Raw genomic sequence first — 14534 nt, 5'->3', positions numbered from 1 at the left:
CAAAGCAACCCTTGCTCTAATTTTAAATTCCAAGAGAACATGGCTCCATTTGTTGGCAGTTTGGCAGTAAAGCTTTTATACGTAATCTGGTGTCCGTGAAGAGTGAATCGAAGTTAAGTAATGTGGACTGATTATGGTTTATCTTCTATTAATTTCCATTATTAATTAGTTTGAGAGTCAAATTATACTTAACTCAATCAAGATGTATTTAGTTTAAAAGACGTCAAAACAACTCTAATTTTATTAAAATTAACAGTTCACATGTAACTAGTTAACTTCCTTTTAATTAAAATAGTTGACAAATCCTCATTTAAACTACTTCCTTTTCCACTAGTCTTGGTGGTCGCCCCTTCTCGGGGCCCTGAATCCAGGTGAACATCCCTGGTGCTATTCCTAACACCTTCATGTTACTGCCCTGGCCTGGGAACCAAATCTCCGTTTAAACACTGTTTCCTGGGGATGATGTACAGTGTAAGTCCCAAACTCCTAATAAACTGTTGCAAGGAGCACACTTGCTAGTGGGTTCCTGACTATAAAGCTACTAGGTCAAAACATCAGAATATTTTTATTTGGTAAAAGTGGAAATATACTCCTATTTGATAAAGTGCATTGACATATACAATGAATTTATCAACATAACATCAGGAGAAAATGTGTCACAACTGTTCTAGTGGATTCTGGATTCAAATGCACACGAAAATCATCAAAATGTGGAAGTATCACTTAAGACAGTTTTAAGAGTAAAGGGTATTATTTATATCCATCAAATTCAATTATCTCAATGGTACTGGGGCAAAACGGGATATTCTAAATATTGTCAATTCAAAAAATTGCTCCGTCAGTCAAACAACAATCCCCCAAATCTCAGTGACTTAAAATAACAAAGCTTGGGTATATCAACAAAAACAGAGATGTTAAAAATCGGGAAAACGTATAGCAAACATTCTTTCTCGCTCATGTCACATGCCCATCTTGCGGGTCTGCTCCTTGTCAGACTCACTCGGAGACCCAGCTTAAGGGAGCCACCACCCTCTGGAACACCTGGCAGGAAATACAGGAAATTGCACAGCGGATTTTAAAGGCTTCAGATTTAGGGGTACACACTTCACTTTCACTCACAATTCACAAACCAAAGTAAGTCACTTCTAACTTCAATGGGATAGAGAAGTACATGCCTACTGTATGTCCAGAAGGAAGCGGACTGGAAACATCCAGTCAACAGCACTAGGACTAGCACGTGTATCTAATGAGTACTTAACTGAGTGCTAGACTACAATAGGCCGACAGAAACCAATGCTAGTAAGTCAGGATGCTTGCCCTTCAGAAGCTCACACTGTTGCAGAGGTGCCATCCTGCCTAGTAACCAAATATATGCCAAAGTGCTAAACTAAGGACCACAGTAGTGATACAAACAAAGTGACACAGAAGCAAAGAGAAAGTGATCAATTAACCCCATCAGGAATAGTGAAGTTGGAAGCTGAACAAACCCTAACAGACGAGTAGAATGCCCCCTCTGCAGAAAGGGAGGGAAGGGTAGTGGCAGCAAAAGAAACTAAAAGAGAAAATAAACAAAGATGAGAAGACACAGCCCATTTAAATTTTAAAAGCAAAATACTGTTACACTATCTTGCTGAGTTCAGAGTGTAAAGAACCTTGAAATCCTTGTTAAAGAGGATAGTCTTTGCTCTTTAGGCAAATAGAGAGTCAAAAGGTTAAGAAAATGGAGACAAGTCTAAGAAAAATAAACAAAATGGACTGAGGAAGGTGCAGGGCCAAGATATAACCTAGAAATCTTTTCCTATTGTTCAGGCAAGTACCAACAAGGACCTAATCCAGGGAGCTGGCAGGAGGTACTATTGACTTGTGACTCATTTCATATCTCTATCCTGTTACTCTATCCCAGTATATTAAAATGATCATTACACCTTTCCCCTCAACAGTATAAACTTATATCTTACTTAGGTCTGTACTCTGAGCATCTAGCACGTGGGCTAGCATATAGACACCAAATGTTTTCGAACTGAACATTCTAAAACCACTATCATTTTCCTTCCCTATCTCTCACTCCCTCTATCGACTTCTAACATGTCTACCGAAAGAAACCAAAATCATCTTTGAATCCTCTCACCCTACCTCTCTCTCTCTCTTTCAGCTAGTGACTCTCTCATCTCTACGGTCTCTTTGGCCTCTGCAATGTATCCCAGATACTTCTTTTTTATTACCATCAGGTCCACGATTTCTTATCCAAGATTCCTGGAGCCAGACGTGTGCCGTAAGTCAAAACCTTTCAGATTTAGAAGGTATTATAGTATATACACCATACATTATGTTTAAAAAACAAAAACCAAAAAACAAAAAAAACATAGAGATTCGGAATATCGATACACTGATATTTCTGTGAGAAAATATATAAATGCTCCCACAAAGTTCCTCACGTAAGTTTAGATCGATTTTTGAGTTATGGTAACAAATTTATGGGGAAAAACAATACCATTTTCAAAGTTTTTTTTTGATTTTGGAATTGCAGATGGGGAGGGACTGTGGGCTTCTTACTCACTAGCCTGCTGCAATCATCATTTCCCTACACCTCATTCCTTCCTACTCCAATCCATCCTGCATTCTCTTACCAATCCTGGCATGTAAGGGCTTCTACAATTTGGGTCCAATCTGCGTTTTTCAGCCTTATCTCCTCCTAGTATCCCTCACATACATACCTTACAATCCATCCTTAAAGGACCACTCCTTGTTACCCAAACCTCTCCAAAGAACTGCCTTTGCTTATAAAGTTCTCTTAGTATCTACCCATTCTTCACGACATAGTTTTAACGTCGCCTTCCTCTTTATTTCTGTCAGGCTGTGATCATTCACCTTTTGTCTGACATGACACTTTCCTTACTATTCTGCTTTGTATAAGTTTCCTGAATATTTATTATTCTAATGGCTTACTAGCAGAGATTGTGACTTAATTCTTTTTGGGGGGTTTAAATTGTTATTCTTTTCCTAATTTCTTGAGATAAATACTAGAGCCACTAATGAGCTAATTTCTCACTGTAATTGTGGATTTGTCCTGTTTCTCCTTTTGAGTCTGTTAATTTTTGTGACTGTTATCAGGTGCATACAAATTTAGAATTATCTTCCTAGTAACTGAAACTTTTCTCATAATAAAAAGTTCTCTTGATATCTAATAATACCTCTTGCTCTGAACCTACTTTTTATGATAGCAGTACAACTATATCATCTTTCTTTCAGGTTGTTTGTAACTTTTCTCATCATTTACTTGCAATCTTTCTGTCTCCTTATATTTTAGATGTACCTCTTGCTAGCAGCATTTAGTAAGGTTACAGAATTTCATTCTGTCTGATAACTGTTTACTTTTTTAATGCAGCATTTAGTCTTTGACATTTCCTATAATAACTTGCACACTCAAGTTTAAATTTATTATCTTTCTACTTGCTTTCTATTCGTTGCATGTGTTCTTTATACTTTTTTCTATCCTTTCTTGACTTCTTCAATTATATCTAAATTATTCCATTTTCTCGATTATCCTGTTAATTTCACTTTCTTTTACTATTCTTTTAGTAGTTACCATAGGATTACAGACTGCTTGCATCCTTATCTGATAGTCTAAAATAAATTAGGACTTCTACCTCTCCTAATGTGAGGGCCTTAGAACGTTTTTGATCCATTTACTCCCTTTCACCTTACATGCAATTGTCATGTGTTTTAATTATATATATTTATGCCCAATAAGCTATTACCATTATTATTCTATACTTACATATTTATCTTCTCTGCTATTCTTCATTCCTATCCAATTCTCCAAGTTTTCATCTAGGAACATTTTCTTCCTATCTGAAGAACACTCTTCATTATTTCTTTAAAGTAAGAGACGACTAACAATAGATTCTCTCAGTTCTTGTCTCAAAATGTATTTCACCATTTCTCTTGGTTTTATGAGCATCTCATCTCCTAGTGTGACTCATACCTCTGAGTGCCAGACACTGTTTATGAAAAATCATGGAAACAATCTGATGCCTAGAATAATGTAATCTTTCTAGCAAGCACAAAGAGGCACTGGGAAATCTGGACCATCTTAATCCAGTCAGAAATCAGGCGCCAGCTACAATAAACTGGTCTATAACTTGTTATTCTTCCTCCTCCTGGGAGGTGATCCTTCAGGTTTGGGATACCCTATCTCTAATAAGTCTATCAAAGCTCTATTAAATTTCTCAGTCTATTAGCTTCCTCTTCCAGAATAAATACGTGCCCACAGTAGAGAAATGGCTTAAATGCTAGTCTCCCTTCTCTGGGTTTCCTCCTTCTCCCAGACCTTAGTCCTATAATTCTTTACTTTATTAGCTCCCTGGTCCATTTTTTACATTGTTCTCGGTAGGAAGGTTGGTCCAAATTATCTAGTCTTATCAGTGATATATCTACTACTGTACTTAACAGAATACCTTGGGTAGGAAAGCACTAGCTTCATCAGGTTTCCCACTAGGAACTGTGGCCAATCAACCAGTTTTTTATTCTGACCGATAAATCGACTGTGATTAATTGAGAAGGCAACAGAGAGTCTTTCAGGTTTCTGAACAAGAAATTATGCCCGTCAAATTAGTGTTTTTAGAAAAACATGTATCTAAAGAACAGACTACAGAAAGGCAAACCAGTCAGGAGAAGACTGCACTGGTGGAGGCATGAACCCATAATGACATGGGAATGAGAGGGACAGAGACAAAGGAGAGCACAGGATTCTATCAAGCTTGACTATCACCTGGAAACAAGAGGTAAGGAAGAAAAAGGAAGTCAAAGGTAAACATGAAATTTTAAGTCTGAGAGTGAAAGTGGTTTAGGTGAAGAGGAATTTAGATTTAGACATGCACACAAGGTATCTGTAAGGAGAAATCCAAGGTAAAATGTTCAATAGACACTTGGAAATCCTGGTCTGAGCCCTCACCAAAAGCAGAGTGACTGCTAAAATGTTCAACAGAATTTTCCAAAACTAACCAGACTATCATACACTAAACTAGTAAACCAATTTTGTCTCTATTGTCATCTATTTCCACACATTGGTATATCAAAAAATCAGAATTGGAAATTCACATTCTGAGGCTTTGGAGAATTTCATTATCACATTTAAAGGAGAAAGAAGTTAAGCACAAGGAAGAAGTGTGGTTTAAAGAAAATAAGGCAAAATATATTGTCACAGTTCAACATAGTAGTAGGTTTAAAAAAGTACATATATGCAATAAAATGTAATAGGAAGCAGAATACTAAGTAGATTTAACAACAACAAAAAATTTAAGTTACTGATGTAAGTAGAAATTGTTTACAAAATGAAAGAAATGTTTTTTTTTAAAGAGGCAGCAAGTTAGATTATGCTGTTATATAAAAACATTTAACAAATTAAATATTCTTTTGAAATCCTAAAAATGCATTCTCCAGTTTTTAAGTCAATAACTGGAGAATGTAGAACATTATTTCATATACTCTTCAGTCCCCCCAACAGGATATGCCTTGTAACAGAAATAAGTAATTCATTCTGACATGTACAATAGACAAACCAGCAGCTATTTTAAGATGCCCTTGGCAGACAGAGGCTGATGCCCTGGAGGTCTAACTCATTGATTAATGAACCCCAACATTAAATATAAATATAGACATAAATATAAAGCTATAGTGCACGGGTCCTGGATTATCTGCCAAATGCAACTCACTCCACACTCTTGTTTTAGCTTGTAATAATAACAAGACTTCATTACTAAAATATGCAAATGAAATACTCCACCCACATAAAATGTTTCTGGATCATGAGCTCTAACATATATGCTCTTGTTCTGTCCTGCATGAAAACTGCCTAAAGCCCTCTATAAAGCAGAGATTACACCAAGATTATGCCACATATTTGTAACACTGAATAAATTAACAAGCTCAATTAGTTGAACACTGAATAAAAAAAAAGTCTAAGTATCCACAGAACATAAAGATTAGTGGTCACAGGAGACTAACAATGCTACTCTTTCTACTCGAATAGGTCGAATATAGTTGCTGAGTATTCACTCAACAAGCATTTGTTGAGTTGTAACTGTGCCAGGCACTAAGGAGAAAAAGATAAATAAGAGAAAGTCCCTGCCCTCCAAGGAGGACCTGTGAGGTAGCCAGACATAGAAACAGAAACAATGTAACACTATCACTGCTCTAATAGAGCTGTTACTACCAAGAAGCTATGAGTACAGAGAAGAAATTCTAATGGTCTGTTTTGTTTTGTTTTGAGGAAAACGCCAGGGTTCCACGAAAACTTCACATAGGTGGACACACTTGAGATTAAGTCTGAGAAAAGAATGAAGAAGCATTCATCAAGCAGGAAGCAGAAGAAAAATATCTTAGAACTTAACTTACAGGAACCAGATATTATAGTAAAGTCACTTCCTTTTATGATGAAGAAATTTAAAAGATGTGTTATCATGTTTAATCAGGAGGCACACAGTTGCTGAGTGGCGGAGTTGAGGAGCCCAGGTCTCCATGTTTTTAACCACTCCACCCTACTTAATAACAGCTGGACTTTATAATCATACAAGAGAGATCATTTTGAAGTAAGGTTTTTCTATAGGCCATATTACTGAACTCTAAGTAAGACATCTGTTGATTCTAAAAATAAAGTTCTCTGGTTGCACACCATATTCATCTTTATATTTAACAATCATCACCCTTACCCATGTTTTAATTTTTAAATAATTTATGTTAATATAAAGCAAAAAATTATTTAGTTTCATAATACACTGTACTGGTAAAGGTGAAGGAAAACAATCACTCTGATACTTATGTAACTGGTGGGAGTGTAACTTTGGTACAACACCTGTGAAAACTGCAGTATGGATGTAGTAAACGACATTATTTATAAGACTGGTTATTCACTACAGCACTGTTAGTAACAGCCAAAGATTGAAAGCAACCTAAATATTCATCAAGCAAAAAGTCCTTAAATAAATTAAGGTATATCAATAAAATAAGGTACAATGAACTCTAAAGAATGATAATGATGAAGAATGAAGGAGATCTACACACAGTGACAGGGATCACTCTCCAAAACCTCAGAAACTACTCTCTGGAGCTCAGTGACTCCTAAGTATCAGCCCCTGTGCAGGCCAACCTGGGAAAGAAACGGGTTACCTTCGCATTACTGATCACTGGTTAAGCAAACTCATGGCAAAAAATCTAGCCAAGTGGCCTTCTAAAACTGCCAATTAGACTGAGTTTGATAATACAATACTATAGTGCCCTCTAACTTTAAACTATTTTACAATATAGTAGTCCCCCCCTTATCCGTGGGGGATATGTTCCAAGACCCCCCAGTGGACAAGTGAAACAGGAAATAGTACCAAATCCTATATATACTATTTCTTCCTGTGATAAAGTTTAACTTATAAATTAGGCAATTTCACAGGCAGATTTGTTCTTACTGAAGATCTTAGCAACTGCAACATGATTTTTTTTTTCTTTCAAGTTGAGAACTTTCACCTTCTCACTTAAAGGAAGCACTTTACAGCTTCTCTTTGGCATGTCCGAATCGCCAACATCGCTACTCTTACACTTTGGGGCCATTAGGTAAAATAAAGGTTACTTGAACACAAGCTCTGCGATACCTTGACAAGTCGATCTGATCATCCAAATGGTTACTGAGTGACTGATGGGGAGGTAGCATGTACGGCACGGATATGATGGACAAAGGGATGATTCACATCCCAGATAGACACAGCGGGACGGCATGAGATGTATCATGCTACTCAGAACAGTGCACAATTTAAAACTTATAAATTATTTCTGGAATTTTCCATTTAATAGTTTCGGTCCCTGATTGGCTATGGTAACTGAAACCACAGAGGTGAAACTGCAGATAATGAGAGACTACTGTAACAGCCTGCGAGAATGAAAAGAGGTCTTACTTATAGTGCTTACAAAATTAAATACAAGAAACATCTACTCAAGGAGAAACTACAATATGACGATTTAACAAATCATAATTCTGTTGGTCAAACCAACGGTCCACGTGTGAAGGCAGAGCACAAGTGCATAATACATATTATAAATTTTTATAAGACAAATATATTTTGTCCTTATAATTTGAACTAAAATGGTTTGCTTTCTGTTTTAGAAAAATATTTAGTATTATTTCAAAATAGTAAAACTGTTAATAAAACAATCCTTTTTTGAGGTCAGAGTTCTTTGCTGATCTAATGAAAACTCTGGTACTCTCTATACCCCAAAAACCACCTAGAATTCAGGTTAAAAAACATGATCAAACTCAGATTTCTACTAGAAAAACTTTCACTATTCAACAAACAGAAAATATTTTTAGTCATAAACATTATATATATATATATGTATGATGCTGGGCTGGTACTGACAACATGATAATGAAGCAGACAGACATGTTCCTCTGCCCTCTCATAACATCATATGGTGGGGGGGGGGGGGTGCGAGGAAGGGGAACAGCCAAACGAAAAATCATAATCATAATGAACCACAATAATGTACTACCTGTTACAGAAGCACAGATGAGGGGCCCCCAAACCCAGACTTGGAGAAACAAGGTATCAGAGAATGTTTCCCAAAACAAATGATGTCTAAGCTGCAGCCTAAATGTTCACACTGACCAAAAATAAAAGAAGGCAGAGGAGATGGGAGAGTGTTCCGAGCAGTCAAGTTAACAAAAGCCAAGAGGTGAGAGAGTACACAAAATGAAATAAGGAATAAGTTCAATACACAGAAGCAGAGAGGGAAGATACCAGGCTGCAGAAACAGGCAAGAGTCAGATAATAGAGAATCCCTAAATCATATTAAGAAGTTTAGACTTTATTCTAAGAGGAATATAAACTAATCAGATTGTGCTTTATGGCCGCTCTGGCTGAAATCCAAGAATAATTTAGAGTTGTTAGGTCTAGAGCATTTCAGTAAAACACTTAAGATTATGGTGACCTGGACTGGGTAGTAGCGAGTGAACAGAAGTAGACAGGAGCCAAGAGAGAAACAGGATAAAACATATTTGCCAATAAATTGGATGTGGGAACTCAGGAAGAGGGTAGTGCTCAGAACTAGTAAGCAAATCATTCAAAGCTATAGCACACACGTCTTGGATTTCAGCTACAATTTGTATACAATGCCTAGGCACTAAATATATTTGCTAAGTGAGCGAAAATGTTGTATTTAGTGGCCAAAAGAAGAAAACATTTTACATAAGAACAAAAAAAAAGTGTATATTTGGCTATGATATATATAGCTCTGGCTATAAATTTTTAAAAATTCTACTTAATGCAACAACAGTTTGGGGTAAACAAGACTAAGATACCTCAGACCACAGGTAAGTGAGGGACAATACCCAAGCTCTAACACTTCCTAGTAATTGGCTGTCTCGGAATTGCTGGAGCACATCCCAACTATGGGTGAACCCTGGTAATCTGCTGCCAAGTGAACTTTTCTACACATAGCGAGACTTCTACACCAGAACTCAAATGTGATCTGGCCCCAGCATAGAACCTGCCCTTCAAGCCCAGGAAACTTTACTGAGGCAGAGAGGGATGGGTGGGGATCAAGAGGTCAAGTGCTTCCTTAAACAGAATATTTTCTGCAACTTGCCCCACATTTTACAGCTGGGATAATGTTCATCTTTTGAGGGTTTATCAACGAAATGCTGACCTCAGCTGTTGTATTAGCAAATTTTAGAAAATGGTTGGCAAACCACTCCTCAAAGATAATTTTTTTAAAGTTCCAGGAAAAATTAAAATATATATGTTTAGATTGCAAATGCCACCAAATACTTAAGTTAACAGAAAAAAAATAAGACTTCAAATAAAAGAAATCTTGACAAGGTAATAAATGGAATCAGTTAAAGTCTGAAATATATTCAATATAAAATTTTCCACAATTTATGTCAAATTTTTAAATAATCTACTCCAAAGATAGGATGATTTGGTCAATATCCATCTAGAAAACATTTATAAATTGACATCACAATCAAATTAACAAGCCTCTGAATGTATATAACACAGGCTAATTCCTACCAGTCAGAAAACCCCAAGGAAGCAAAAATCAATATGATCAGTTCTTTACCTGCAGCTCCTTTGAGACTCTCTCTAAGTGATTAGTTATCTTTTTAATCAGATCACTATACATCTGTTCCGAGTGCTGCTGGCATACACATTTATACACACAACTGTGGGGGGAAAAAAACAAAAAAACAGGAAAACTAAAAGTTAATGATAAAGTACTCAGGTTAAAACATACTTTGGATATACGGTGACTGGTCAAATAATTAATTCAGGCCTAAAATTAGTGACCAATCACAACTTTTAAATAAAAATTTACACCCTGCCCCAATCAGTGTTCAGATGGACAAGGTATTACCACCAGCTACAAATAATCGTTTTAAATACTCTATTACACATTTTATCAGTACCAGATAATCTAATATTTGGTGACAATCTGAGAGTCTGACTACGATAACTATTTACAAACCAGCATCTCTCTTGTTTTATTGAATGTCAAAATAAGAGAGAGTGATACTGAGCAGAAAGTTCCTAACTCACAAAAACATTTACAATGCAACCACTTCGTGCATCACTTGTGTGGAACAACACAGCTGTCACTTCTTCTGCCTGTGACTAGGCTGATCTCACGTCTTATCCCAGCTCCTCACTAATTTGATGCTTCTATTTACCAGGAGGTGGGAACCAAAATAACCAAAGAGAGTTAGAATTGTGTGTCCATTAACATGGACAGATCAAGCCAAGATCTCCCTGTGAGACTAAAAACACATTTTTCCTTTTTGCTGACCTCCATAGTTCCCGCATTACATATGGCAGGGGTGGCAGGCTGAAGTGGGAGAAAGTCTAATCGACTGGTGTTAACTCTATCTTGATTTGAAAACCAATTTTGAAGCAAAAAGTATAAATCAAACCTCTAATCCACAAGTGTGTAACATATAACTTACAGCGCCTCTTCTTACGTATTATATATTATATGCATACATAGCATCATAATTCCAGTTGCCACGAACCTCAATATACCATCTCAAACCCGGATAAATTAAATCTTGACTTACCTGTATATCTGTTCATAGGATATGGGGATATAGTCACCAGGACTCTGGGTTAAAAGCTGATCTATGGCACCATCCAATTTTGGCCAGTATGTGCTCTTATAATCTTCAATAGTTATAACATTCATTACTAAAAGTAAAAAGCAAAATAAATATTACTATGTGCCACATGTGAACACAAACTAGCAATTCTGCACCCTCAAATTGCTTTCTGATTTCACACTGATATTCTATCACCTAAACATGACTCGATTACTATCCCTTTTCCAACTGAAAACAAAAAGTCACCTGGTTAGGGATTTTAAGCCTTTAAAAGGAATTACTATGAATCTGTTCATCTTCAAAAATAACAACAAACAAGCAAATATCATTGGTTTCCCTTCCTGGTTTCTGTGAGCTTCTGTTATCAGTGGAACTTCTCAAACATGCACTGATCTTCAAATACATATTGTCAACGATGTGCCGCGATGGGCTATCTGTGAACCACAATAAAGTTCTAGGAAACTATGAACCCCAGCAATCAATATTTATGGACACCCCTGAGAAAATCTACCCAAGTATGACTATAGGCAATAAAGTCCAAATACTACAGCAACATAAGAGGTTGCTAGGAACCCACAGAGATTTATGGCACCACCAGCACCCTGTAGACCACACCTCTGCCCGAGGCTCTCACCATCCTCCATCTTGGATGAGCCCGACAGGAAAAAAACAGCCATGAACTGGAGGCCTACACCGAAGGCTTTCCTACCGGCTGGCTCATTTCATCACCACGGGTTTAATAAAGTATTTAAAACAGCCGGTTCTAACAATGTTGAAATCCAAAGGTGACAGCTGTTGACACAGTACAACAACAATGAACTGAAACTAATGTTAAAAAGAGCTAACCAAAGCACCTAAGCACCACTACGTCAGGAGACTGGAACTAATACCTCCCAGATCCTGTATGTTACTATTTTACCAGAAACTGGGGGCGGGCAGAGGGTTGACTTCCCCAAAAGTTCATGGTTTATTGCTGGCAGAGATGTCAGGTAAGAGAAAGCCTTTCCCCAGCATCTTCCTATCACATTATGATTTCCAAATCGCAGTCATTCAAGTCAAGATGTTTCTCATATCTATGCACGACTTAAAACGTTTTGTTCAATATTTTCCTTAAATCTTTTTTTTTTTTTTGCTTAAATTTATTTTAAAGGACAACTGACAAATGAATGACTGATTTACATGACATGGAATAATCTTTACATACTGTGCTAAGTAAAAGAATCAGATCTAAAAGGTTCCACATTGTAAAATTCTCACTTATATTACACTAATAAAGGCAAAACTACAGCGAGAACAGATCGTGGTTGCCCAGAGCTGGAAGGTCAGGAAGACGGTCTACAAAGGAACAGCATGGGGAAATTTTCAAGACAATGCACTGTCTTGTATGGATACATCACCCCATACATTTGTCAAAAACAAGAAGTGTACACCACAAAAGTAAAGTTACCGTGTGGAAATTTAAAAATAAATAAACCAGGGTGCAGTGAGTGGTAAAGGTGGAATACAAACTGTGATGAATCTCATTTACAAACGAAGCACAAAACCTTCACTGAAGGAAATGGGGAAGAAAAGAAATATTTTGACTACATTAAAGGCTAAAAACAAAAAGAATTGTACATAGGCAAGCTAATGTGCATGCACAAACATACACACACACGAAAGGGAGAAAGAAGCCAAATCATGTAGTTTTATGGGCCACTGTAAAGACTCTGGCTTTACTCTGAGTAAGATGGGGGCCTTGGAGGGTTTGGGGAAGAACAGAGACCCGATCTGACTTAGATTTTCTATGGATCACTCTGGGGGCTGTGTTAGGAATAAACAGTGTTTAGAGGCTATGAGGTGACGAGGGGCTGGACCAGGTGGTGGCAGAAAGGGCAATGAGAAGAACCAATGAGATCTGCTGCTGGTTTGGACGTGAGATGTGACAGACCAGACAAGGATGACAGCAATGTTTCTGGCCTGAGCAACAAAGGATGAGGCTGCTGTTTACTAAGAGGAGGAGGATATGGGAAAAGCTTAGCGTGTTTGAGAGAGTGGCAGAAACTGTGGGTGTCCCACCCACCTACTTTGTCCACAAAGGCCACTGTCGACACCTACCATTATTTGCCTCTGTGTTCTCTCTGGCTGCCAGGATTGCTCTGCCTGAAGGAGAGACAAGTTGGAAGTTGTGGAGATAACACCTCCGGAGCCACCTTCAAGTAATGACTAATGAGAATTCAAGATAAAAAGCCAGCATCTCCTTTACTCCCAGTGAGGTCCGCATGCTACACTGACTCCCAGAGCTCTCCACTGGGATTCGGCTCCAGCTGCCCACACAGCTGGCTTCTTTCCTGGCCTCCTTACCTTCCCCTCGTCTCATGCCTCTACTCCCTGACAGGTGCTTCACAGAATCACCCCCCTGCACTTAAAACTACTTGCACTTAAAATAAAAGGATCTGTCAAAAAGAGAAAAGCAGTGCCATTAAACAGAAGGCAATATAGAAATAAACACAATGTTATTAAGTTCAAGGTAGACCCCACTGCCTGCTAAAGGTTCTGAGACTGCTGGATGTTTTCCCTGCGAAAAAAGGGAGATTGGCAGATGCTGAGAAGTTATTACACACTACCTCCAAAATACTACCTTTCGGCTCTCAGAGGATTCAAAGAAAATTGAAAAAAAAAAAAAAAAAAACAAAGAAAAACCAAAAACTAAAAAAGAAATCATTTCCCCACTATGTGCTTCTAGGTTACTGAATCTCCTACCCGTGTATCACCTACACCATGTCTTAACACCTGCTATACAGTGAAAGTTAAGACTTAAAGTAAGTGACATGCTCACAAAACTCCGAGTCTCAGAAAGCCAAGAAGTAACAAACCAATGCGACGGGCTCCTCGACTGCTGAGTTCAAGGAACTATATCCACGACCGCAGGTGGGGACACTCTACTTCACTCTTTAGCAAACCACCAAGTCAAAGATATGAAGTAGGAAAAAGACTAAAATGTGAAGTCTGGCAGGTGCGAGTATGACATGAAGTCTCGCTACAGAAGAAACTGTGACTGCTCAGGACTCTCAAGTGTCTTTCACATGGCACTTTTTAAAATGCTCTGCTCTAAATAAATTAATTATTTTTTTTTAAAAAAAAGACAATAAAATAAATAAGAATAAAATAAAATGCTGCTTTTAAACATCCTTGAAGAGATTTTAAAACCAAAATGAAAAAGGCATGAGTCACAGTAGAAAATCTTAAAGCCTGTTTCTGCATCCAAAAAAAAAAAAGCTTTATCTATTTCTACTCTATATAATTCTACATATATTTTGCTTGACATATAAATAGGAAGCCAATTCAGTAGACCTCATATGCGGGCTGTTATGGACTGAATGTTTGTGATGCCCCCACCCCCAAGATTTATGTTGAAATC

General features: G+C 37.5%; 1 protein-coding gene across 2 annotated transcripts in view; it reads right to left on the bottom strand.

The window, feature by feature from the left end:
• The window catches only part of CACUL1 (CDK2 associated cullin domain 1), a 66593-nt gene that overhangs the window by 33909 nt on the left and 18150 nt on the right, over nt 1-14534 (bottom strand). For both annotated transcript variants that reach the window (XM_011359241.2, XM_011359240.2), the window contains exons 2-3: nt 11096-11222; nt 10105-10207 (exon numbers count right to left, since the gene is read on the bottom strand). In XM_011359241.2, the coding sequence (XP_011357543.1) occupies nt 10105-10207; nt 11096-11222 (230 nt within the window). The remainder of the gene's footprint in view (nt 1-10104; nt 10208-11095; nt 11223-14534) is intronic.

This window comes from Pteropus vampyrus, unplaced genomic scaffold (genome assembly GCF_000151845.1).
Source record: "Pteropus vampyrus isolate Shadow unplaced genomic scaffold, Pvam_2.0 Scaffold46, whole genome shotgun sequence".
In the NCBI taxonomy this organism is placed as follows: Eukaryota; Metazoa; Chordata; class Mammalia; order Chiroptera; family Pteropodidae; genus Pteropus; species Pteropus vampyrus.
The sequence above is the reverse complement of the archived record's forward strand: the minus strand, read 5'-3'. Positions and strand labels throughout refer to the sequence as shown.